The 25,731-nt window shown below is 43.7% G+C and overlaps 1 protein-coding gene across 1 annotated transcript; it reads left to right on the top strand.

Annotated features, from left to right (window-relative positions):
- Positions 1-5,002: 5,002 nt before the first annotated feature.
- LOC138120168 (myosin-1B-like) lies at positions 5,003-20,136 on the top strand. The gene is made up of 38 exons (XM_069032637.1): positions 5,003-5,206; positions 5,295-5,438; positions 5,530-5,686; positions 6,270-6,297; positions 6,396-6,510; positions 6,596-6,688; positions 7,789-7,852; positions 7,945-8,043; positions 8,137-8,240; positions 8,321-8,459; positions 8,708-8,826; positions 8,926-9,075; positions 10,026-10,196; positions 11,136-11,442; positions 11,527-11,609; positions 12,076-12,163; positions 12,257-12,374; positions 12,586-12,709; positions 12,789-12,925; positions 13,028-13,283; positions 13,767-14,009; positions 14,115-14,291; positions 14,377-14,522; positions 14,610-14,700; positions 14,789-15,178; positions 15,295-15,421; positions 15,658-15,776; positions 16,048-16,244; positions 16,663-16,846; positions 16,933-17,098; positions 17,272-17,396; positions 17,583-17,891; positions 18,044-18,247; positions 18,497-18,622; positions 18,717-18,887; positions 18,975-19,079; positions 19,222-19,317; positions 19,724-20,136. Exons 1-38 carry the CDS (start codon positions 5,003-5,005, stop codon positions 19,877-19,879), a joined length of 5,832 nt encoding a protein of 1,943 aa, XP_068888738.1. The 3' UTR covers positions 19,880-20,136.
- Positions 20,137-25,731: the final 5,595 nt, after the last annotated feature.

Here is a 25,731-nt window from a genome sequence, read left to right as displayed (position 1 = left end):
TTTTGGCAATACCTACGTTTATCCAATGGAGAGTGTGCTGGTTTTGGTTAAGGTTGAGTTAATTTTCTTCAGAGTGGCTGGTATGGGGCTACATTTTGGGTTTGTGCTGAACTCAGGGTTGATAATACAGAGTTGCTGTGCAGGGCTTACACAGGACCAAGGCCTCTTCTGCTTTTTGTCCAAGGCTTTCCCAAAGTCAAGGTTAACAATGTCCACTCTCATCTACCAAGCCAGTCACTTCATCATGGAAGGTGATGAGGCTGATCAAGCATGACTTTCCCTTGGTGAAGCCATGATGAATACCCATGATGATTTCTTGTCCTCCAGGTGCTGGGAAATGGTTTCTAGGATCAGTTGCTCCAACACCTTCCCAACGAACCAGGTGAGGCTGACTGGTGTGTGGTTCCCTGAACCCTCTTTGTTGCTCGCCTTGAAGGCAGGAGAGTGCCATTTGCTTTCCTGCAGCCTTCAGGCACTTCTGCTAATCACCATGATAGACTAAAGATTATCAAGAGTGACCTCATAGTGACACCAGCCAATCCCCTCAGAACTTGTGAGTGTATCCCTTCAAGGCCCATGGACTTTTGTGTGTCCAGTTTGCTGAAGTACTCCTTGACCTGTTCCTCTACCATCAAGGCCTTGTTCCAGACTTTCTTCCTGCTCTCAGTGCCCTACGTTTCCTGAAGGTCTTATTACAACTATTAAGTATCTCAGACCTTTCCATGTCATGTGCCACCAGGGCTCCAACCCAATTCAGCATTGCCCCCACATTTTCCTTCTCCTTGAGCATGGAGAAAGCCTGGGGGAGACTTCATTGCAGACTTCTAGTGCTTAAAGGGAGCTTATAGAAAAGAGGGAGAGTGACTTTTTTACACAGCCAGATAATGATTGGACAAGGGAGAACAGTTTTTAACTAAAAGACAGTTTTAGATTAGATATTAGGAAGAAATTCTTTACTCAGAGTGTGGTGAGGCTCTGACACAAGTTGCCCACAGAAACTGAATGCTCCATACATGAAAGTGTTCAAGCCCAGGTTGGACAGGGCCCTGAGCAATCTCATCTAATGGGGTGGAATCCCTTCCCATGGCAGGGGGGTTGGAACAAGACGACCTTTAAGGTTCCTTCCAACCCAAACCATTCTATGACTGTAAGATTCAATCCCATTTAGGCTTTTACTTCCCTAACCTCATCCCTGGTTGCTAAGACAGTGTCTCCTAGGTTCCTCCCCAATTACTTGTCCGTGCTTCTACTCTCTGTATGCTGCCTTTTTGTGTCTTGAGTTTTGCTAGGACCTCCTTTTTCATCCCTTCAGTCCTCCTAAAATATTTACCTGAATTATTACTTCATCCTGACCATGTGCCTTAATAAAGGCAAACAGTAAAAGTACCTGCCATTTCGTATAGAGTTTCACATGTCTGAGTCTTACATGTTAGAGCTCTGTCATCTGAGGACTAAATACTTCTGGCCTTGAAAAAAGCATGTCTAGGTATCTCAAGAATGTCCTTGATGACAAAAAAATTATTCTTGGTGAGGAAAAGTAAACTGAGAATAGCTGTGAGAGAAATTTGTGATAGTTACACTGGAAAAATAATATTGATGAGTACAAAGTAATATATGAAGGAAAAGCAACCCTGCCTATCAAATACAGTGATGGGCACTGTTCTGCACTCTGTACTGCACTCTGTTGGTGCAGTATTAACACTTCATGGCATCAGATCTTGGGAGAAGGAAGATTGCACTAGAAATTATGGAGGATGATGTCAAAGCTGATTAGAACTAAATAGTGATTTCCATACATGAATTAAGATGGGTTACTGCTATCTGCCATGTTATTTGGAAATGTACTGTTATTTTTTTTCTATTTTGGGAAGAAATAAGGATTGACAAGGAACTAAATATCACCAAAGCAGAGAATTTTTCAATTAATTCATTTAAGATATAATTATAATTGTCAGAGAAGTCTTTGGATGCCTAAAACTAAAACTGGTCTTTAATTGATTACATCAAAGAACAACAATCTAGACTCTTGAACCCACTCATGGATCCTTCTATAAATCTCTAAACTCAGGACTTCCAGAATATTGGAAGATATACAAATGTATGTTATTTTATATTTATATCCAGAGACAGAATACAACTGAAAGAGCACTTAGAAAGGTTCGAGGTGGCTGTTCTCCCTGAGATATTGTGCTATATTTTGTTACAACCATAAAAAGTGAAACAGAGTAATATATAATCATCTGAGTAAGGTAAGCAATGCAGACAACAGTGAAATCCACGTATCACATCCAAGATCTGTAAGTAGAGAGCTCTGTGAAAGGATGACTGTCATCAGATGTATGATGTCCTCAGAAAAAGTTGAACTATGCATCCAAATGTCACTGTGCTTGCCCAGTGAATGGTTGTCCCTTCCTCCCTTTAGCTCAGATTCATGGAGCATCCATGGCCTTACAGTTGTTGGTGGTTACCCTCATTCCTCTGGTCATCATTAGCTGTATTTCCCTCCTTAGGAATCTTCTCATATTATTTATAGGCGATTTATTCACATAGCTAGGAAGAGACCAAAATTTTCTAATTATATCTAGTAACATCACTTTCCAGCTTTCAGTACATTCAGTTTGCCAGACAATGCTTTGCCAAAAACAAGGTTTGCCAAAAATGCTTTGCCCAAAGACAGAGGAGGCATCTGCAGCATGCACTGACCAGACCCTATAAAAGAGACCTTGAATCTGGGCTGTTCTGTCTGCAGAGGAAACTTCATGGTAAGTGCATGTCTGTGTTTGGCAGAAAGGGACAGTGTCCCTGCAGTCCCACTTCAGCCCTGCTGTCCTGATGTACGTACATGTACCTGCAAGGATTTGAAATCTGTACGATAAAGCATGATGGTATTTTCACTTTGCAACCTGCCTGTGGAATTCTGTGCAGCAATAACAAGAGATCTGCCGTTTCTGCTTTACAGCACCAATCACCTTCCAGCCTGCAAGGCATCTTCTCATAGCATAAGAGGTAAGAGCCTCGTTTACTCGCATTTAAGGGACAGAAAAAGGTGGGAGATTTCTGTAGAACAGATTTCTTCATGGTGACAAATTACTGTAAAATTCTGTAGGCAATTGCTGTATGCCCATATGTTCCTGGCTGCTGCTCTGCTATGACAAATAAAGCATGCTGATGGTTGGGCAGGCTGCTCACAGCTAACTAGATCTCCTACGTGGCTGTGCTTGAAGACACTAGCCACTATGTAATGCCAGGAAATGTTTCTTGGGGATTCCTTATGTTTAATTATGGAACAGTGAGGTAAATGATCTGTTCTGGCACAAAGTCCAGACAGACAGAGCTAGCCAACAGAACACACTGTTGCAAAATCTTACAGACTTGTAATAAATTATAAGTATTGTTGCATATGAAACTGGCCAATAAATGTATATGAAAATACTTTCCAAACGGTACCCCAAGGTTATAATTTGCACGTAGGCCTCCTACTAGTAAACTCAGTAAAAATGCAAAAATAGCAATCCAACTAACCAAACAACAAAAAGGGGGAGGTACTGCTTCTATTCCTATGAAAGAGAACTGAGTAAAATGGAGGATCTGCACGCTACTAGGAGTAGCCACAAATGTTTGTTAACATTTTTGTTATTTAGCTAACTAAAAGTTATGACATGGCATCTTATCAAGCTGCCTGTTGGTCAGACTTCCTAGGAATTCAGATACTTTCTATTATGTGGTATTTCTTTGGAAATCCAGTACTGCATTTAGATCTCTGGCTTTGATTTATAAATTCTTGAACTAAGGTTTCTAGCTTTGCCTATAGTTATTTCCACAAACAATTAACATAAGAAGAAATAGCTGGTTGTGCAGTATTTTAACCTGATGAATTATGTGTCCTTCATGCCAGTTGCTTACATACTACTTAAATCATTTGGGATGAGAAGCAAACAACTCTAGTGAATGATTCAGAGCATCAGCAAAAGATATCATGCTCTAGATAGGCTTCAGAACACCTTCTGGACCATTAGCAACCCAAATGATGCATGGAATGCATCCTCAGGAGCTGTAGATGACAATAAACAGACTTACAATTATGCTACAGAGCAAAGTTACCCTGGAGAAGATCCTCAAAAGCCTTCATCCTGAAACTGACAAGAAACTCTTAAATTTTAGTAAAGGCAATTTAAAATCCTGCATGTAAGAAAGAACAGCCCCATGCAACAGGATATGTTGTATTTCATTTTGTCTGGAAACAACTTTTCAGAAAAGGGTCCTGCATTCATGTGCAAGTGTCACAGTGTGCCTTTGGGAGAAGAAAGGTCAACAGCACGTTGTCAGAAACTCGTAACAGCATAGCCAGCAGGTAAAGACAAGTGATTCTTTCCCTGCAGTCAGCTGCCATATCTGGAGCACTATGTTCAGTTTGGTGCTTTCTGGTGACAAGACAGTGGCATTTGGGAATGAATCTAGTGGAGATCTTTCAAGATAAGTAGGAGAAAATTATGTATGAGAAGAGGCTGCAATGGTGAGGTTTATCTGCACTGGGGATGAAATTAAAAAGTGGTTATCTTATTGTTATCTTCAACAAAAAGGAGGTGAGTATATCATAGAAAGAGTCAAACTCTTCTCAGATGGGCAGAGTGAAAGGCTGAGGGATAAAAACCACAGGTTTCAGCCACAGGAATTTTGGTTAGGTAATAAACAGGGGAAAAACACCATCAGGGTCCTCAGACATTAAACTGGGATGCAAAGGGACTGAGAAACATCCATTCTTTAACATAATAAAAACTTCCCTGGAAGAAGCCGTGGGAACCTGCATCCAACATTTGCCCTGGTTGCACAGGAAGGTGAAGCAAAGAACTACTCAAGATTCTTCCCAGATCACGCATTCTATTACACGGTTAAGGTCTATCAATAAACTGTGTGACAACAGAAAATATTGACTCATTTGGGTAACATATCTGCTCTTCAACAGTGCTCTCTGCTCTGGCAAGCATCACCATAGAGCGTAGCCATGTCGTCAGATGCCGAGATGGCCGTCTTTGGGGAGGCGGCTCCTTACCTCCGAAAGTCAGAGAAGGAGAGAATTGAAGCCCAGAACAAACCTTTTGATGCCAAGTCATCTGTCTTTGTGGTACATGCAAAGGAATCCTTTGTGAAAGGGACAGTCACAAGCAGAGAATCGGGCAAAGTCACTGTCAAGACTGAAGGGGGAGAGGTGAGTCAAAAACAAGGCTGAAGGACAACATTTGATCTCCACTCTGAGTTTTTCACTAACATATGTGGATCTTTTGTTTTCTTGGCAGACTCTGACCGTGAAGGAAGATCAAATCTTCTCCATGAACCCTCCCAAGTACGATAAAATCGAGGACATGGCCATGATGACCCACCTCCACGAACCCGCTGTGCTGTACAACCTCAAAGAGCGTTACGCAGCCTGGATGATCTACGTAAGTGGCAGCAGCAGCTTCCTTTGGGCAGCGGCAGGAAGTGCTGGGCCAGGCTCAGGGGAAGCCAACGTGCTGTGTCCCTTCCTTGCAGACCTACTCGGGTCTCTTCTGCGTCACCGTCAACCCCTACAAGTGGCTGCCGGTGTACAACCCGGAGGTGGTGTTGGCCTACCGAGGCAAGAAGCGCCAGGAGGCCCCTCCACACATCTTCTCCATCTCTGACAACGCCTATCAGTTCATGCTGACTGGTGAGTGGCTCAGTCTGTCTCAGAGGCATTGGACCATTGCATTCTCTGAAGGGATGCTCTGTCTCAGCAATGTGATGAGACTTTTTCAAAGCTTTCTCGGTTCTGACACACACATCTATTGTGGTTTTGCTATCTTCATAGCATTGTTTCTACTGTTTTAAATTAAAGACTCCTCTGCACTCAGTGATGTATTTTGACATTTTGTTTGTTTCTTTCTTTTAAATGCATGCTACTTAAGTGAGTGTTGTCAGGGTGATCCCTTCAGAAAGACATTTTAAAAGTGTTCACAGAGTTATCCTGATAAATACGGTGATATTTTCTTAGCACATCATTAGGGTTTTATTTCAGCCATAGCATTAATTACTGCTAACTTAAACAGGATTTTTTCACGTTAATAGTTCTAAAAGGGAAGTATAGTTACCACAGAGAGTTAGTGTGTCAGGAAGAGTGATAAGCCAAATGGACTGGCTGTAACAAGGTATATAATTATATCTGTAATGTTATAACCTACATTCACTGAATTTATTTTCAGTCTTCTTGCATTTTTATTTACAATGTCTGTTTGTTTCTGCCTCGTTCACAGATCGGGAGAACCAGTCCATCCTGATCACGTACGTACAGCCCCTGCGCGGGTCCCTGCGGGGCTGCCCGGTGCCAGGGGACCTCCTGCCTGACCACGCACCCTCTGCTTCTCTCTTGGCTCTGACAGCGGAGAATCCGGTGCCGGGAAGACTGTGAACACAAAGCGTGTCATCCAGTACTTTGCAACAATTGCAGCCAGTGGGGACAAGAAGAAGGAAGAGAAGTCATCAGGCAAAATGCAGGTGAGTTGGGAAGAACAGACTGAACTCGTGGCCTGTCATTGCCCTGTCAACTAAACACAGTCACTGAATAATTCTCTCCCTGCAGGGAACGCTTGAGGATCAAATCATCAGCGCCAACCCACTGCTGGAGGCCTTTGGAAACGCCAAGACTGTGAGGAACGACAACTCCTCACGCTTTGTAAGTTTTTGATTAGAGAAGTTGTCATTTATATGGGAACAAGGATGTCAGAACATGCTGTCACTTCTGAAGTGTCAAAGTCAGATGACTGTATTCATTAAACTAATATTTTCCCCATATTTTTGCCAATTAAAATTTAACTAGACTATCTAATTAAAAGTACATCTTTAGAAGTACAATACAGCATACAAAGGGGGATAATTTAAATATGTTTTAATATCTATATAATTACATATCTATAAGTATATATACACATATTCTTAGTGTCTGTCATACAGACTGAAGACACAATTTTGTAGAAATTGATGTGATATAGAAGAAAGGAAAGATGGGGCATAGAGGATAGAAATTGCGGGATGGAAATTTGGCTGGCATTCATCAGACCAGCAAAAATATGGATCTCTGGGTTCTAGACACAAAACTGTGCAGGTCTATTAATCTGACTGTTCAGACATTGATACAAGCTGTTTAGAAAGGGGTAGGGACATGGGTGCCTTCAATACATCCTACCAGAAAACAAACTACTCTATGGCATGTTCTTTTGATCATTTTAATGCAAAAAGCCATTCATAAGATCTGTTAGATTAACTGTGCCTGGCTTTGAAAAATCACAATACCAATCCACAGTCTCAGCCTAAAGCTCCTTGTTTTGGGTGCGTTGCCTCTATCTCTACAACTCAGACAGTAACAGCTGACTTCTATTTAACGCAAGACCAAAAATCCTCATTTCACTTTTACACCACCAAAATCTGCCTTCACAGCATGCTTTCTGATTAGAAAACGGCTTTCACTATATCCATGTGTTTGAATTGCAACATAAGTGACCCAATAAAGTGCTTTATTAGTGGTCTTCTCATTCATGTGCATTCATGGTTATCCATTAAATAGTAGTGGATAATACAGCTCAGATTTATCCACTATTATTGGCAGTATAGAGAACTTCCAGAATTTGTTTTTTGACCTTTTGTGCTTTGTTAAAGAAAAAATAAAAGTGAAACAACTTCTAAGTTTGAAGCCTATCCTCTGTGGAGCATGTAAGGTCACATGCTTACAGTCATGGTGAAATTTCAAAATGCCTTTTTTTCTTTCCTCTCTAAAAGGGCAAATTCATCAGAATCCACTTTGGGGCCACAGGCAAACTGGCTTCTGCTGACATTGAAACATGTAAGAGACCACCTGACCTGATCCCATTCCTTCCTCCCTTTCCACCTCAGTGTTCTTTCTTAGGCTTGACTCTGTCCTACCATCCTTGCCAGATCTGCTGGAGAAGTCCAGAGTCACTTTCCAGCTCAAGGCGGAAAGAAGCTACCACATCTTTTATCAGATCACGTCCAACAAGAAGCCAGAGCTAATTGGTAGGAAGTATTATGAATTGTTTGATAAAATCTGAAAGTATTTAACATTTATCTTCATTCTCACACCCAGATACGTCCTATTCCTCTTTACAGACATGCTTCTCATCACCACCAACCCATATGACTACCAATTCGTGAGCCAAGGCGAGATCACTGTTCCCAGCATTAACGACCAGGAGGAGCTGTTGGCTACAGATGTAAGTGTGACAGAGCATATTGGTGTGGTGAAACTTCCTGGTAATGGTCCAGAGGTTTATTTGGCTGATTCTGTTGCCAGAGTGCCATTGACATCCTGGGCTTCACTCCAGATGAGAAAACAGCCATCTACAAGCTGACAGGGGCTGTCATGCACTATGGGAACCTGAAGTTCAAGCAGAAGCAGCGTGAGGAGCAGGCAGAGCCTGATGGCACAGAAGGTATTAAACTGTATAGAACACCCAATAACAGAAACAGGTATATAGCTGGCAGTTGGCAATCATGTATTTTGCTTCCATTTACTTTCACAAAAACATAAATCTCAGCTTCCAGACCGTTCATGCTTCTGAATTTCCCTTCAAGATGTCAAAAAATGTCAGTGCTGAGACCAACAGCCACATTTTAGAGGATATCCACTTTCAATTATCACTTCTCCTCTGTCACTTTCTCCCCCTCTCTTTGTGTTCAGTTGCTGACAAGGCTGCCTACCTGATGGGTCTGAACTCAGCAGACCTGCTCAAGGCCCTCTGCTACCCCCGAGTCAAGGTGGGGAATGAATATGTGACCAAGGGCCAGACTGTGCAGCAGGTAACAACAACCAGCTGGTGACTGGGAGCCTCTGACTTGAATAACTTCCTGTTTGCTCTGGATATTGTATTTCTTCTGCTCCACTCTTCTTTGCTTTAGGTATACAATGCAGTGGGTGCCCTGGCAAAGGCTGTCTATGAGAAGATGTTCCTGTGGATGGTTGTTCGTATCAATGAACAGCTGGATACGAAGCAGCCCAGGCAGTACTTCATTGGTGTCCTGGACATTGCTGGCTTTGAGATCTTTGATGTAAGGAGCACAGAAATCATAGTCAAATCTTGTCAAGGCAATGAGGTGTCAAGAGAAAATGGAGATTTATGGTGGTTTGTTTTTTTTTTTTAACATGACACGTGCTTGTAATTTCAAATTAGTAATGTATTTTTTGAAAAATATTTATTTGTTATTTTCTGGAAATATTTTCCTTCCTTGTATATGTCAGGGCTTTTTCCTCAGGCCAATCCATGAGCTTCAATGGATCTTTATATAATATCTTTATATGATACACAAGGAAGAAGCATCTGCCTTTTACATAATTAGAACAAATGTTTTTTCAATAATTTGAACTTTATATTTAAAAAAATCCACAGACAAATAGCACATAAATACCCAAGGTACAATATTACACAGTGTAGGAAGAGAAAGGTAGACTTAAGTCTACACAAAAGTTAACCAAGGCTTTGGAAAATGAGACCTATATATATATATATATATACTTTTCTTCTTAAGAGCCAAAGGGTGATTCCAACAGGAAGAGTACATTGGCTGATCTAATTAAGACTGGGAAGTTCTATAGATATTTAAAGAGGGTATCTGTGTCCAATCCAGGGCTGGCAAACACTGAGAATGTTTAATGTTTTTATAAGAGCAATAGAAAAATTTACATAAATTAAGAGAAAGGAGTGATCTAATGAACCTTGATAAGACTAACAAAGAAATAGGAAATTTGACTTAAAAATAAATCACATATTTAAACATCATTAAAGTAGCAAAGGGTAAAAAAAAGCCAAAAAAAATCCCCCATAATCAAATAAAAAACCTCTAAAAACAGTTAATTGAATGTTTTAACATTAAAAACATATTTGTCCTAATTGGGCATCCCTGCGTAGGATTCTGAGATGGGATTCTGAGTGTGAAGGAGAAAGCTATACAGGCAGTTCTTCATCGTGAAAATGAGTAAATCTTGTCTTTGCACTGAGCAGTTCAACAGCCTGGAGCAGCTGTGCATCAACTTCACCAATGAGAAACTGCAACAGTTCTTCAACCACCACATGTTCGTGCTGGAGCAGGAGGAGTACAAGAAGGAGGGAATTGAATGGACATTCATTGACTTTGGGATGGACCTGGCTGCCTGCATTGAGCTCATTGAGAAGGTATGTTGATTACATTTAGGATTTTGTTATCAGTTTCATGACAGAATTTCAGAATTTTTCTTTAGGCTTACTTTTTCTTGCACTAATGTTTCACAAACCTACCTGTTATTATCTGTTTATGTTCCTGGCTATTCAAAAATTACCATCTCAGTATTGTATGTATTATGAAAGAAAGTTCTGAGAACCTTTGTGATTAGGCTACAAATGAAGTGCTTTAGGTTATCCATTAACTACACTGGTATGCATTTTTTAAAAATAAACTGCAATTTTTCTTTTGGCAATAAAAGCACTGATGTAATCACACATAATTACATGAAAAGGATTCTCTGGAGGTGAGTTTTTTAGTCCACCAAGATGAAAAATATCTTTTCAGAAATCCAGACACAATTTCAGTATTAGCATTTCAATTTTAACGCTGGGATTTCTGAAATATAATTTCTAATAAAATAATAGGTGCATAAAGAAAAAAAGTACTGGGTGAACTGCAATCAACAAGAACACTATGGGAAGACATTGTTTTGTGTGACCTCCTCTTGTATAGGAATGGAAAGACAGAGATATATCTTCAAAAAATAAGATTTCAGGAAGTAGCTGAAAGACCTGTTGATCAGTTGCACTAAGGTCAATTTTAGTAAGACATCTTCAACTGTACAAATTACTTCGTATAATGAAAAAAACAGATCACCTTTCAACTCCTCAGTTTCAAAATTATTTAGATAATTTTGTGTGATTAATGTGACAGTATCAGTCATTAAACACATTAGTGTCAGAGACAAATTTGTATTTTGTCTAGAAGGGGAAATGCAAAAGTTAACAGTGATTTAATCCATTTTTGATCCAAAAATTCAACCAATTTTTCAGTTTCCTGTACCTTACTGCAGTCCCCTTCTGGCAGCAGATCTGTATTTTATTAGTGCTATTTTTTGCTGCTTCTCCCAGCCCATGGGCATCTTCTCCATCCTGGAAGAGGAGTGCATGTTCCCCAAGGCAACTGACACCTCTTTCAAGAACAAGCTCTATGACCAGCACCTGGGCAAGTCCAACAACTTCCAGAAGCCCAAGCCTGGCAAAGGCAAGACTGAGGCCCACTTCTCCCTGGTGCACTATGCTGGCACAGTGGACTACAACATCTCTGGCTGGCTGGAGAAGAACAAGGACCCTCTGAATGAAACTGTCATTGGGCTGTACCAGAAATCATCTGTGAAGACCCTGGCTTTACTCTTTGCCTCTGCTGGAGGAGAGGCAGGTCGGTTGTCTGAAATGTCATCACTTTGATGCACAGTGATTGGTCCCCAAAGCAACAGATGTTTCATTATCTTTATTTTATCAGAGGCTAGTGGTGGTGGTGGTGGCGGCAAGAAGGGAGGCAAGAAGAAGGGTTCTTCTTTCCAGACTGTCTCAGCTCTTTTCCGGGTATGTAAACGCCTAATCTTTTCATATATGCAGAGAATTATTCTGCATTTTTAGCTGGCTCAGACACAGAAAAAAAGCAAAAAACCCCAACCAACCAACCAATCAAAAAAATATTGTAAATACAAATAACTTCTACTTAGACCACCATTGAAAACAAAAATCTTATGGAATGAAAAATAGCACTGCAAGAACCTAAACTTACAATTAATATGAACATAACTTTTCTCATTAAAAGTGCCCACTTTCTATCCTTCATTGGGTTGATGGTAAGTTTTTTCTTATCCTACAAGGTGATGTTTAATGTTTAGAATCCTAGGGGATTGAGCAATTGATAGAGGTATTCTCAGATGACAATTTTCAGCTCAGTGCATCTCCATTGATGGGTCTTTCATGTTAAATTGAAAGAATGCAAAGGGTTATTTTTTCCAAGATTCTTATAAACATGCACTATGTCACGATCCCACAGGAGAATCTCAATAAGCTGATGACCAATCTGCGGAGCACTCACCCCCATTTTGTGCGCTGTATCATCCCCAATGAGACTAAAACACCTGGTAAGATGCTCCAGCAGAAAGAGCCTTGCTCTGATGCATCCATTCCCCTCTGCACTGCAACCTGTGCCATTCATTTGTGCTCTGCACTGCCAGGTGCCATGGAGCACGAGCTGGTGCTTCACCAGCTGCGCTGTAACGGCGTGCTGGAAGGGATCAGGATTTGCAGGAAAGGGTTCCCCAGCAGAGTCCTCTACGCTGACTTCAAACAGAGGTGAGAGCTGGGAAATGAAGAGGTAAGTCAGGTGTCCTTACCAACTGCTGTCCATCACACAACTGAGCTTTACCAGGGTCTCTGAGTACAGAGGAATGAAATTCCAACTTCCTCTGCCTAATTCTGCTGCAAATGCTGCTCTTGGTTTCAGTAAACAGAATAATCTCATGACTTGACATTGTCTTCATTCCTATTTCCTCTAATTCCACAGGTACAAGGTGCTTAATGCCAGTGCCATCCCCGAGGGACAGTTCATCGATAGCAAGAAGGCTTCTGAGAAGCTCCTTGGGTCAATCGATGTGGACCACACCCAGTACAAATTTGGACACACCAAGGTACACACTTCTCCATTCACTGAGTCCCTGGGCTTTGCTCTACCTGACAGTGATGTGCTGCAACATTCCCTCTCTCAAGGTGTTCTTCAAAGCTGGGCTAATAGGGCTCCTGGAGGAGATGAGGGATGAGAAGCTGGCACAGCTCATCACCCGCACCCAGGCCATGTGCAGGGGCTTCCTGATGAGGGTGGAGTACCGGAGAATGGTGGAGAGGAGGTACAAATTCCTCTTCTTCAGTTAAAGTCACTCTGCTCATGGGAAAGTGCTGACAACTTGTCAGATTGTGAATATTCATTGTATGTTTTAATTATGCCTCAGGGAATCCATCTTCTGCATCCAGTACAACATCCGTGCATTCATGAATGTCAAACACTGGCCATGGATGAAGCTGTTCTTCAAGATCAAGCCCTTGCTGAAGAGTGCAGAGTCTGAGAAGGAGATGGCCAACATGAAGGAGGAGTTTGAGAAAACCAAGGAAGAGCTTGCAAAGTCTGAGGCAAAGCGGAAGGAGCTGGAGGAGAAAATGGCATCTCTAATGAAGGAGAAAAATGACCTGCAGCTCCAAGTGCAGGCTGTAAGTATCACCGTTTATTTCCCACTCAGAAAAAGCACATATACATACAGGCAGAAGGTCAGACAGACCTTCTGTGAACAGATGTCCATTATATTGGACATGAGCCTGAGAAAGTAGTGTCCTACAGTAGCATGACGAGCTCTCTGACAGCTAATACAAGAAGCAAGGAACTTCAAGTGGGTGTCAGGGCTCCTGCGTTCTAAGACAGCATCTACAGATAGCCAGGACAGGATTGTACCTGAGCAGCCTACTTCATTTAATATTCTCACAACTACAAATTCTGACAGATATTTTTGAAAGAGTAAAAAACAAAAGAAAACAAACAAAAAATTTGAGACCTATTCAAAACTGAGAACTTGCAGATTTATTTCCCAGGCAGAAAACCTGACAGCATTGTAAAGTTATTTGAATGGATAGACCAATAGATAAAGAAGACAAACTTTCAAACAGTATTAAGAAACAGAATCTTTGTCTCCCCACCAGGAAGCAGATGCCTTGGCTGATGCTGAGGAAAGGTGTGACCAGCTCATCAAAACCAAAATTCAGCTGGAAGCCAAAATTAAGGAGGTGACTGAAAGGGCTGAGGATGAAGAGGAAATTAATGCTGAGCTGACAGCCAAGAAGAGGAAACTGGAAGATGAATGTTCAGAGCTGAAGAAAGATATTGATGACCTTGAGCTAACACTGGCCAAGGTGGAGAAGGAAAAACACGCCACCGAAAACAAGGTATGAGGTAGAACCTGTCACTCGCACTCCAGAAAAGAGCCCTGTGCTATTACAGGACTCCTATATCTACTTCCTTTATTTACACTTCCTCCCTTCTTCTCAAAGGTGAAAAACCTGACTGAGGAGATGGCAGCCCTGGACGAGACCATCGCCAAGCTGACAAAAGAGAAGAAAGCCCTCCAAGAGGCCCATCAGCAAACCCTGGATGACCTGCAGGCAGAAGAAGACAAAGTCAATACACTGACCAAAGCCAAGATCAAGCTGGAGCAGCAAGTGGACGATGTAAGCACACAGACATAGAGCAGGAACAGCACAGGTATGGAGTCCGACCTGGCTGGGAGAGCACTGATGGTCTTGTTGTGTTTAGCTGGAAGGGTCCCTGGAGCAAGAGAAGAAGCTGCGCATGGACCTGGAGAGAGCTAAGAGGAAACTGGAAGGAGACCTGAAGCTGGCCCAGGACAGCATCATGGATTTGGAGAATGATAAGCAGCAGCTGGAGGAGAAACTGAAGAAGTAAGTGTGGCTGTGGGACACCTGAGTGCTGGGCTGGAGCACTTGTGTTTTTTCTTTGAGCTCTAACACGGTTCACTTTGCCCAAAGGAAAGACTTTGAAATCAGCCAGATCCAGAGCAAAACTGAGGATGAACAAGCCCTGGGCATGCAACTTCAGAAGAAGATCAAGGAGCTGCAGGCAAGTCTCTGTTCCTTCCCCTCCCTTGCTCAGGCTCCGCTCAGGCAGGAGGAGGGCACGGGTGTGAAGGGTCCCTGCTGTTCTCCAGGCCCGTATTGAGGAGCTGGAGGAGGAGATTGAGGCAGAGCGAACCTCTCGCGCTAAAGCAGAGAAGCATCGGGCTGACCTGTCGAGGGAGCTGGAGGAGATCAGCGAGCGCCTGGAAGAAGCAGGAGGGGCGACAGCAGCTCAGATCGATATGAACAAGAAGCGTGAGGCAGAATTCCAGAAGATGCGCCGTGACCTGGAAGAGGCCACGCTGCAGCACGAAGCCACGGCTGCCGCCCTGCGCAAGAAGCACGCGGACAGCACCGCGGAGCTGGGGGAGCAGATCGACAACCTGCAACGTGTGAAGCAGAAGCTGGAGAAGGAGAAGAGTGAGCTGAAGATGGAGATTGATGACTTGGCCAGCAACATGGAGTCTGTCTCCAAATCTAAGGTACACAAAATTTTTATAGGCTCGTTGACCCAGAGGAATACAACACAACTTCTTGCATCTGGCCTTCTCTAGAGAGTGAACGGTTCATTCATCACTTTCCATATGCTGAAACACAGGCAAATCTGGAGAAGATGTGCCGCACACTGGAAGATCAGCTGAGTGAGATTAAGACCAAGGAAGAAGAGCATCAGCGCATGATCAACGACCTCAATGCTCAAAGAGCTCGCCTGCAGACAGAGTCAGGTGAGACACACACATCTACATGTGCAGATCAAAAATGTCTCAGAGTTAATGCAAAAATCATTCTTCTGGGTACATGGTCTGTCCAACACACTTTGTGTCACATCTACTGTCAAGTCCTTGAAATGGGTTCATAAATTTCAGCATGGACTGTGAACTATCTGGTTTTACATCTCCAAATGTTTGCAGTATCACCATCAATGGCATTAAAACTGTTGTGTATCTGCAAATTTTCTCAGGTGAATATTCACGCCAGGTGGAGGAGAAGGATGCTTTGATTTCTCAGCTGTCAAGGGGCAAACAGGCTTTCACCCAACAGATTGAGGAACTCAAGAGGCATTTAGAGGAAGAGATAAAGGTGATTCCTCCTATCAGAGGTGCTTCAGACACTTATGTGACTACTGAACCACCATGATGAGACAGGGAAAAAAAATCACTCATGAAATTTGGTGCAAGTCTTATCATGCTAACTTTGTTTATCCACTATTCCTTTTGTCAGTCCCAGCTTCTTTCCTCATTGAATGTATGGTTGTCTATTTGCATAGAAGCATAATCCAGTGTCCAATTAATATTCAGTCAGATTTCCTGCAATATTTCTTTTCCATGACCCAATACTCTTGATGCTGCAGGCCAAGAACGCCCTGGCCCACGCCCTGCAGTCCGCTCGCCACGACTGTGACTTGCTCCGGGAACAATATGAGGAGGAGCAGGAGGCCAAGGGGGAGCTGCAGCGCGCCCTGTCCAAGGCCAACAGCGAAGTGGCCCAGTGGAGAACCAAATACGAGACGGACGCGATTCAGCGCACGGAGGAGCTCGAGGAGGCCAAGTACGTGGGGGAAGTGGAGAAGGCTAGCAGACATTATGACCAGAAATTCTTGGAGACCACTGTAACATTGTCAGGAGGAAGTCAGTGTTCTGGTTGGGGGTGGGGTGAAATGAGAATAGCAAATAAATTCTGTAATGCATGTGCCGTGGGAAAAAAATCACAGGCAAGCATGTAGAAGACAGGGAATGGCAGAGAGAAAAAATATAGTATGTAGAAAAATGGAAGAGGAATGGAAGAGGATCACAGACTGTGAAATGGCTTGCCATGCTCTTGAGAAAAACATCACAGAATTGCATTGCTTGCTGACTGTGAGCTGCACTTACAACTGAACTTGTAAAAAATCCTGTTGTGAAAAGCCCATCAACCACCTGCCAAAACTTCCCCTTTTCTTTTAAACCATGAGAGATGTTTAACACAGGAAGAAGCTGGCACAGCGCCTGCAAGATGCAGAGGAACATGTTGAGGCTGTCAATGCCAAATGTGCCTCCCTGGAAAAGACAAAGCAGAGGCTGCAGAATGAAGTGGAGGACCTGATGATTGACGTGGAGAGATCCAATGCTGCCTGCGCTGCTCTGGATAAGAAGCAGAGGAACTTTGACAAGGTCTTTTGGCCTCCAGCACCAGGACTCCTGGCCAGAGCATTCCCCCATCACTGCCACATCCCTACTCACACTTGGTTTCTCTTCAGATCCTGGCAGAATGGAAGCAGAAGTATGAGGAAACGCAGGCTGAGCTGGAGGCCTCGCAGAAGGAGTCGCGCTCTCTCAGCACGGAGCTGTTCAAGATGAAGAATGCCTATGAGGAGTCCTTGGACCACCTGGAAACAATGAAGCGGGAGAACAAGAACCTGCAGCGTAAGTCCCTGGCCCTCTGCTCCTCACTGGGCTTTCTCACTAGCTTGTCTATCTGCCACATTTAACAGGTTTGGGCCTGCAGGGATAAGAACGTGCCTGGCACCTTCATGCGCCAGAGCCTTTCGCCATTCAGCTCTGTGTCTGACCATGCCGCTTTTCACCCTTCCTTGCAGAGGAGATTTCCGACCTCACGGAGCAGATTGCTGAGGGAGGAAAGGCAATTCATGAGCTGGAGAAAGTCAAGAAGCAGATTGAGCAGGAGAAATCTGAAATCCAGGCTGCTCTGGAAGAGGCTGAGGTATGTGACCATAATCAGTGGTGTCTGCAGTAAATAAATGAGGAAATAGGGCTCAAAAGGCCTGGGTTCCCCTGTGTTCCTGCTGGGGAGTGCAGAGAGCTGAGATCTCTGGAAATATTCTGTCATTCTCTAGAATGCAAGGAGAGGGTTTATCAATGTTATCAATGTTTGTGTCCACTTGGCCAGGCCTCCCTGGAACATGAGGAGGGGAAGATCCTGCGCCTGCAGCTTGAGCTCAACCAAGTGAAGTCTGAGATCGACAGGAAGATAGCAGAGAAAGATGAGGAGATTGACCAGATGAAGAGAAACCACCTCAGAATTGTGGAGTCCATGCAGAGCACGCTGGATGCTGAGATCAGGAGCAGGAATGAAGCCCTGAGGCTGAAGAAGAAGATGGAGGGAGACCTGAATGAAATGGAGATCCAGCTGAGCCATGCCAACCGCATGGCTGCAGAGGCACAGAAGAACCTGAGAAACACCCAGGCAGTGCTCAAGGTATGGCATTACATACCAGGTGTTCACTGGTTTCTGACACAGCTACAAATATTCCTCTTCGACAGTTCTATCTTTTCTATATTAATATGAAAAATGGAAAATAAGAAAATAGGAAAAATATGCCTCCCAATCTGTCTTGTCTCTCCTTCCAGGACACTCAGATCCATCTGGATGATGCTCTCAGGACTCAGGATGACCTGAAGGAGCAGGTGGCCATGGTGGAGCGCAGGGCAAACCTGCTGCAGGCTGAAGTTGAGGAGCTGCGGGCAGCCCTGGAGCAGACGGAGCGGTCGAGGAAATTGGCTGAGCAGGAGCTTCTGGATGCCACTGAACGTGTGCAGCTCCTCCACACTCAGGTAGGTTCTAGAACTGAAGACATATAACACCTACAGTATTTAGAGAATTGAAATTACCAGTAGGTCTCTTTTCCTTTTTTAATTGTAGCATAACAATTAGTCTTCAGCAGTCTACCATTGCCATTTATCAGTTATTTGTATTCTTCATATAAAACTGTAACAAAACCATAAATAAAAATAGGTAATTTGATTTTTCTAAATATGATATGAAGCAACTGGAGAAAAAAATACACTTTTTTCCTTCAACAGAACACCAGCTTGATCAACACCAAGAAGAAGCTGGAAACAGACATTGCCCAAATCCAGGGTGAAATGGAGGATACCATCCAGGAAGCCCGCAATGCTGAGGAGAAGGCCAAGAAGGCCATCACAGATGTGAGTTGGGCATTCCTGGCATTGCTGATGGTGAATGTCCTGTCCCCCAAATATCTGCAGCCCCAAAATGGCTTTGCCGCTTTGCTCTGATCAGGCGGCCATGATGGCAGAAGAGCTGAAGAAGGAGCAGGACACCAGTGCCCACCTGGAGAGGATGAAGAAGAACCTGGACCAGACGGTGAAGGACCTGCAGCACCGTCTGGAAGAGGCCGAGCAGCTGGCACTGAAGGGAGGGAAGAAGCAGATCCAGAAGCTGGAGGCCAGGGTGTGTAGGGCTGGGGCTGGGGGTGAGTGAGGCTGTCCTTGGAGAGACATTGCCAGGGAAGCTGCAGGGATGGGCTTGTCCTTGCAGGTGCGGGAGCTGGAAGGGGAGGTTGATGCTGAGCAGAAGCGCAGCGCTGAAGCCGTGAAGGGCGTGCGCAAGTACGAGCGGAGGGTGAAGGAACTGACCTACCAGGTAAGGCAGGAGCTCTCCTGCTCTGGCAGGGTTTGCTCACAGCAAGCCACATTTTGCACACACCATCCCCAAGGGCAGTTGTTAATCCTGTGTGATGTAGGACCAAGAATTGACTCTCTTTCCCCTTTGCCAACCACTTTAGTCTGAGGAAGACAGGAAGAATGTCCTCAGGCTCCAGGATCTGGTGGACAAGCTGCAAATGAAAGTGAAATCCTACAAAAGACAAGCTGAGGAGGCTGTAAGTATTGCTCTGGGAAATAAAAACATCTCTTTCTGTGGGTGTCACACAGGTGTCCAGGAGAGGAGTATCAGAAATTTGGAAAATTTCAAAAATCACCAGTTGAGGAGGGGGACTTTGTTATCCAGATATACTCCCTCGGTACTTGAGCAGCTAACAAGTGGGAGAATAAGTACAGAAATGACAAATCCAAGGGGTGAGAAATTTCTCCTCATGTGTGACACAGTCCTGGTGAAGCTTGTCCCAGTAGGGTCCTGAAAAGGGAGGATGAGGAGCTCTGTGTGAGGCTGATGTGTGAGCAGTGGTGGGAGGGGGATGGAGATTTGCAGCCCCATAAGGCTGAGGTGCAGCAGGAACAAAACCCCTGCCCTGGGCTCCTGGCCCCTGACTCCCTCTCCCCACACAGGAGGAGCTGTCCAATGTCAACCTGTCCAAGTTCCGCAAGATCCAGCACGAGCTGGAGGAAGCCGAGGAGCGGGCTGACATTGCAGAGTCCCAGGTCAACAAGCTCCGAGTGAAGAGCCGGGAGTTTCACAGCAAGAAGATAGGAGAGGAAGAGTGAGGATGTCATTAGGCAGCAAAGTGGCCTGAGGGCAGCACAAAATGTGAACCCTCTGTCACTTCCTTCTGCAATGAGTCTTTATAAATTTGTCAATGTCTAAACACTAAAGACCGTAGATGCCTTTGTATACAAAGCAGTAGTCACATTTTAGTTCTGCAGTTATTGAAGTGTTGATTGTGTTCAAACAATTAATATTCAGGAGTAAACTTCTGAATTTTCTGGAGTAAGATTCAGAAACTCCAGTACTCCAACTACAGTAATAGGCATGAGGGCAAACAATATTTTTTACGCTGCATTACAGTGTTTCCCAGCAATGGAGTTGTGTTTTAAAGTTAGAATAAATAAATATTAAATAAATAATGTTCTATGAGAAGAGAAATTGTAAACCTATGTTTTACAAGCTTACAAGCATACATATCAAAAGGAACCATCTTTATTTTCTAACACTGGAATTGAGAGCAACTCTGTTAACATGGTGCCATAAAGAAATCTCCTAGTCTGACACCGTGAGAATACAGAGAAGCACCAAACATGGTATTTCCACTCTGCCAAACAGTGCTTCCTGTCTTCCTTTTGCAGCAATGCAAATGAGCTCTTTTGTATAAGGGAACTGATCACTGGGTGGAAAAAAGGAGCTGACAAGCCCTGGCTTTTTTTTCATCCCACGTGGGGTAACACTGATGAACATAATGCATGAGCAGGACAAAAATGAGGAAAAGCTGACCATGAGGAAAGGCAAGGCAGCAAGGATGTTTCCCAACCCCAGCCATTCTTGACCCTGTCCCAGTGGGGACCGTGCAGCCTGAGCAGGTGGCGAGTCTGGAGAACGCAGGTACCTCCACCCTGAAGCAAAGAGATCGTGCCCACTGGGAGATCACAATGACACTCACATTAGAGCTTCCTTTGTCTGGAATGGGTGTCTGGAGGCAACCTCCACAGGAAGCAGCAGTGCAGCTTAACATACAGAGCAGCCATTCACTAGACCCTGGCACCTCAGGTAGCTGCTGAGGGAAGATTCTACAGGCAGGTGTGGGGAATGGTAAATGAGACTTGGCTTTGACTACAGGAACTCTTACAGGTCCCTCAAGGTTCCTGGCTAGGTCTACACCTCTGCATTTACAGCAAGTACTTCAAAAAGCTGTGAAACATCTGGGAAAGCGAGCTGGAGATATTGCACAGCCTTTTGCACTGACCACAGCAGGCAGTGTGTTTGCAGGAACAGCATTCAGGATTGGGAGGTCCTCCTCTTCCCAAACACACTGAGGTTTACATCCATGGAATCCTCCCATGTTATAACTAAATATGGAAGTAGTTTGCTAGGCAGCAGCTAAATATATTTAAGGAAAAGATGACGCCCCGTGTTGACTCCTGTTTCATTGTAAGTGATGCTCCTCAGAGACATCATCTCTATGTGTGAAGCTGTGAAAATTTCATCAGTGCCAGCGATATCAGGGCAACAAGGAAAAGAAACCTTGGGTACCTTTTTAAACCTGCTGACAGACTAGTAATTATCACAACAACTTTGAGGACCATATTTCAATGCCAAAAATCCTTCTTCCCTTTGGACAATATTGCAATCACTCTCCAAAATGAACAAGCTGGTCTGACTGGGGAAGAATCGTGATGCACTTGAAGCACGTGGAACTGTTGGGGCTCCTCTCCCACCCGTCAGAAATTATGGTCTGGCATTTGTTCCTAAATCCATGCTCAACTGATGAAAGGTAACATTGCAGGTTCCTTAAGAGACAACACCTTGGGCCAGAATTCAAACTGCACAGGTGGGAAAGGGAGAGAAATCACAGCCACTGCACTGTGCTGACCTGGCCTTGCCACCAGCCATCCTGGAAAGAGCATGGCTGGAGGCTTTTTGGAATCAGAGCAGAATATTAAAGGGACAAGTAAGGAAAACCAGTTTCTCCTGACTTTTGATTTGCTGCCTTAGCTGGAGGACAGGAGTCATTTTGCATTGGCACACTATTTCTGGAGTCAGACTGCTTGTGATCTGAAATGTGCTGATACAAATGCCCATAACTGGCCGAAGGGAACATCTCTAAGAGAAGGTTTAAAATAGATGCAGCTGATGAGCTCCACTAGAGCTGCTGCCCCATGTGGACTATGGAGTTCTCTGACCTTCAACAGCTTGGGCGTGGAAGACTGTGTCTCCCAGGCACAAAAGCATCAGCACTTTGAGAGGCACTAAGACATGGAGAAAGTACTTCTGACCTGGAGGCACAGGTTCCTCACAGAGGCTTCTTGCCAACAATTCAGCTTTCCAGTTCTCCAAGTACTCATTGTCTCTGCTCTCAGCCCACAGCTACGTTGCCTCGACCAGAAGGCACTTCCTTCCCCAATGGCAGAGCAGAAGGGGGCCAGGGAGTGAAAGAGAGAAAGGAAGAGAGAGGCAAAGGAGGTAGAGGCAGGTGGAGCAGGAGAGGCAGAGGGAGAGGGAGAGAGAGAGGAACAGCAGAGGACATGTGGGTTGGGTAGATACTGAAATAAAGAAATGGAGAAAGACAGTGAAACACAGAAAACACCAGAGAAAAGAGAGGAAGGGAAAAGAAGAGACTGAGAAAGATTAGAAAGAAAGAAAAATGGAGAAAAAAATACTGAGATGGGGAGCAAGAAAATTCATGAAGAGGAGGGGAGAAAGAGGCAGAAGCTAGAGGTGGAGGGAAGGACGATAAAGGAAGAGAGCAAACAGTGTAACATCATTTGGCTGTTGGTACCTGACCCTAGATTTAATTCTGCTGCTTTTGATAACTGCTCTTGTGCACTGTCCACCCACCCATATCAAGCCAAATACCCTACAATGGGTGCCTTGCTAAGAAGAGTAAGAGAGTGCCTTGAGAAACAGATCTGTTCTCTGAATCTCTGCTTTGTCCTGGCCCTGTGAGAGGGGCAGGCAGGTTGTGTCTGGTGCCTCCTCACATCCCAAGGCCTTGTGAGCAGTGATGTTAAAAGAAAAGGCTGAAAACACTGAAGGGGGGCAGCTTGGGAAAGCAGAAGTGCTTGTGGGAACTGGGAAGGATGAGTAGAATGTGGGACACTTGTTGGAGAGCGGAGAGGATGGGTTCACACTTCGGGCTTTGCATGACATGTGACTACTTTGCAAGCTGGTAATACTTCTAGACACAGAATCTAAATGTGATGGTCTTCATGGCAGACACACAAGTCAGTGCACAGGGTATTAGAATTTAAGCTAGGCAGGAAGTTTTCCCATCCCTAAATGCTCTTGGAAATTTTCATAATTTCTTCCTCTTTTGGTATTCCAAAACACTTTTTAATGTTTGTCCCATCCTGAAGGACACCTGCCTGGGGTAACCAAAAAATGTGGCTTTAATGAAGAATGGACTATGCCTATGCCTCCACATTGCAATACAGACTATTCAAATCAAACATGGAGATGCTTAGAATTAACACAGAGAAAAATCTGGTTTTCCTAGGAGTGATTTGAGATTGTGAATGAGCCCTTGTGGAATTGAGGGGGAAACAGGCATGAAAAATGTAATACAACATAACACACTATAGCTCTGTATGTAAATGCCTGAATCTTACTCTGTGGCAGGAGGTGTTAAAACTGGTTTTTAGATCATAAGTAACACGTGACAATTCTTCAGAAGAGTACAGCCACATCTCAGACAAGGATGATATGCGTGTTTCTTCAAATCATGGCATTCAAAAGCAAGGTTATCAAAAACAAGTGCCCTTATGATACCTGTTATCTGTCAGTGATTTCAACTGCTCAACAAGTTCTCAGACATGTTTTCTAGGAGGAGCAGTCATTTTTTCAAAATTGCACTGTTTTAGTAACCCTGATTTCCTTTTGATCCAAATCCTTCTCCACCTTCAATTCCTTCTACCACCTGTTGTCTTTCTTCTTGACTGTTCCACCCAGACACCACCCAGCCCTCTCACCCCACACACCTGTTCTGTAACAGGAGCTCCTCAGCTGCTTTGGTGAGTGATGGAAAGGGCATCCTGAAGGTCATGTCCTCATCCAGGACCCGCTCTCCAGATCTCTTCCATGGATGCTTCCTGGAAACACAGGAGGAGCCTAAGTAACTGTGCAACTTTGATATTCACTCAGCACCTGCCCAGGTATTATATTTTTACCTTCTGCTCCACTTCACAGTCAAGTGATGCTAAGAAATCTTTGGAGTTGCAGTTTCTCTCTTCCTTCTTTCTCTTCTGAAATACAGAAGTGTGAAGCATTGTACATACTTACGTGGCATATTATGCTATACCATTTAGCTATACCATAAATGCATTGAAAAAATTAACCTTGAAGCAGTCTCAAGAGAGTACAATTAGGAGGCAGAAGGATCTTCAAAGCCCCTCCATGCTTTGGTGCATGGGACAGGGCAGTCTTCACAAGTTGGTTCTAGCCCCAGAAATGCTAGCTTACCTTTGCCATGGCCAAAATTTCCCTGTACCTATTCTGGATCTCTCCCCCTGAATATTTTTAAGATTCTGGTAGTTCTGTTCATCAACCTGTTTTACTCAAAAACCAGTTAACCCTTCCACACTTGCCTCATATGGAATTTTTGAACTACATAGCACTACGACACCACTTTGGACTAGACACTTCCATCAGGGAAGCATGCATTTCACCAAATCCATGCACTTCATTAGTCAACAGGAGAAAGGGATGTTAGGTTAAGGAAAGTGTGTCCTACCATCTCCAGAGTCCAGTGCCCAGCTGCATCTTAACACTGGGAAGTGTTGGGATGAGAAGCCTTGCTCTGAATGATCAGTGTTTCAGCAATTCTGTTTCTTTGGTGCTAACATTCCTGGCAGCTCTCGTTTTACACAGAGGGCAGCAGAAATGCTGCTGCAGCAGGAGCTGAGCATTCCCTATCAGAGAGCTCATCAGGGGTCCATAGAGTGCATTGATGCCTCCAGCATGCCCTGTCATACTGAGAGCATGGCTGACAACAGCACAGGCAAGCTGCAAATCTCATGGAGAATGTTTCTTGAATAAAGTGTTGGACTGAATAATCCATAGATTTGTGAGCTATGACCCCCTTTTCTTCATTTTTTTCCCCCTTTTTTTTTTTTTCCTGGAGATCTTGGTACTTTTCATTACTTCTGAATCACAGTTTAGTCTTTTATCTGACAAGATTCACATCTGGTACACCTGACTATAAAGAAGAAAAAATACTGTTCATAGCAGGGGAATAAAATTGCTTCCGTGATAAGATTAGCAATGGCAGTCTGAAGGCATATTGGTTCTATTGTTGATCATTCAGAGACATGCTGTAACAGCAACAGTGCTGCACCAAGGGTAATTTTTATCAATGTGATTAAGAGAAAAACGATTTTTAAATTAAAGCTGTTTGAGGAGCTAGCTCTAGATTACCAAAAATCCCATGGGAGTTACTTGTGAGTTTTTTGGTTGCAATGAAGATTTCAAGAGCATCCAAAAATCCAACAGATGATCAGGCTATAAAAAGAGCACAGACCTGTGCAGAAAAGCTGATTTTTCACTAGAGAGCAATTAGGAATATTCCCACTTTTTTTAACAATAGGTTTTGGAATAAATAGAAGAATAGTAATGCACCAAGAATAGAGGGTACTCATCCAATACTGCTAAAGGAATTAAAATCTGAAGAAACTGAATTACTTTCTTGTGCGTATAAACAGTGCTCAAATCAATGCCAGGGAAATGGAAATTGCAAATAAAATATCAGGCTTTAAGAGGAACTCAGGAATGAATTTGAGAATATATCGCAGCACTTGTGATTTACGTATCAATAAACACTGCTAAATAAGGAAGAAAACATGCTGCAAATACTAACACAGCTTTTGTAGACTAAAACCAAAGTGTGCACAAAAAGGCATCATTATCAATG

This window comes from Aphelocoma coerulescens, chromosome 18, assembly GCF_041296385.1.
Source record: "Aphelocoma coerulescens isolate FSJ_1873_10779 chromosome 18, UR_Acoe_1.0, whole genome shotgun sequence".
Lineage (NCBI taxonomy): Eukaryota > Metazoa > Chordata > Aves > Passeriformes > Corvidae > Aphelocoma > Aphelocoma coerulescens.
The sequence above is the reverse complement of the archived record's forward strand: the minus strand, read 5'-3'. Positions and strand labels throughout refer to the sequence as shown.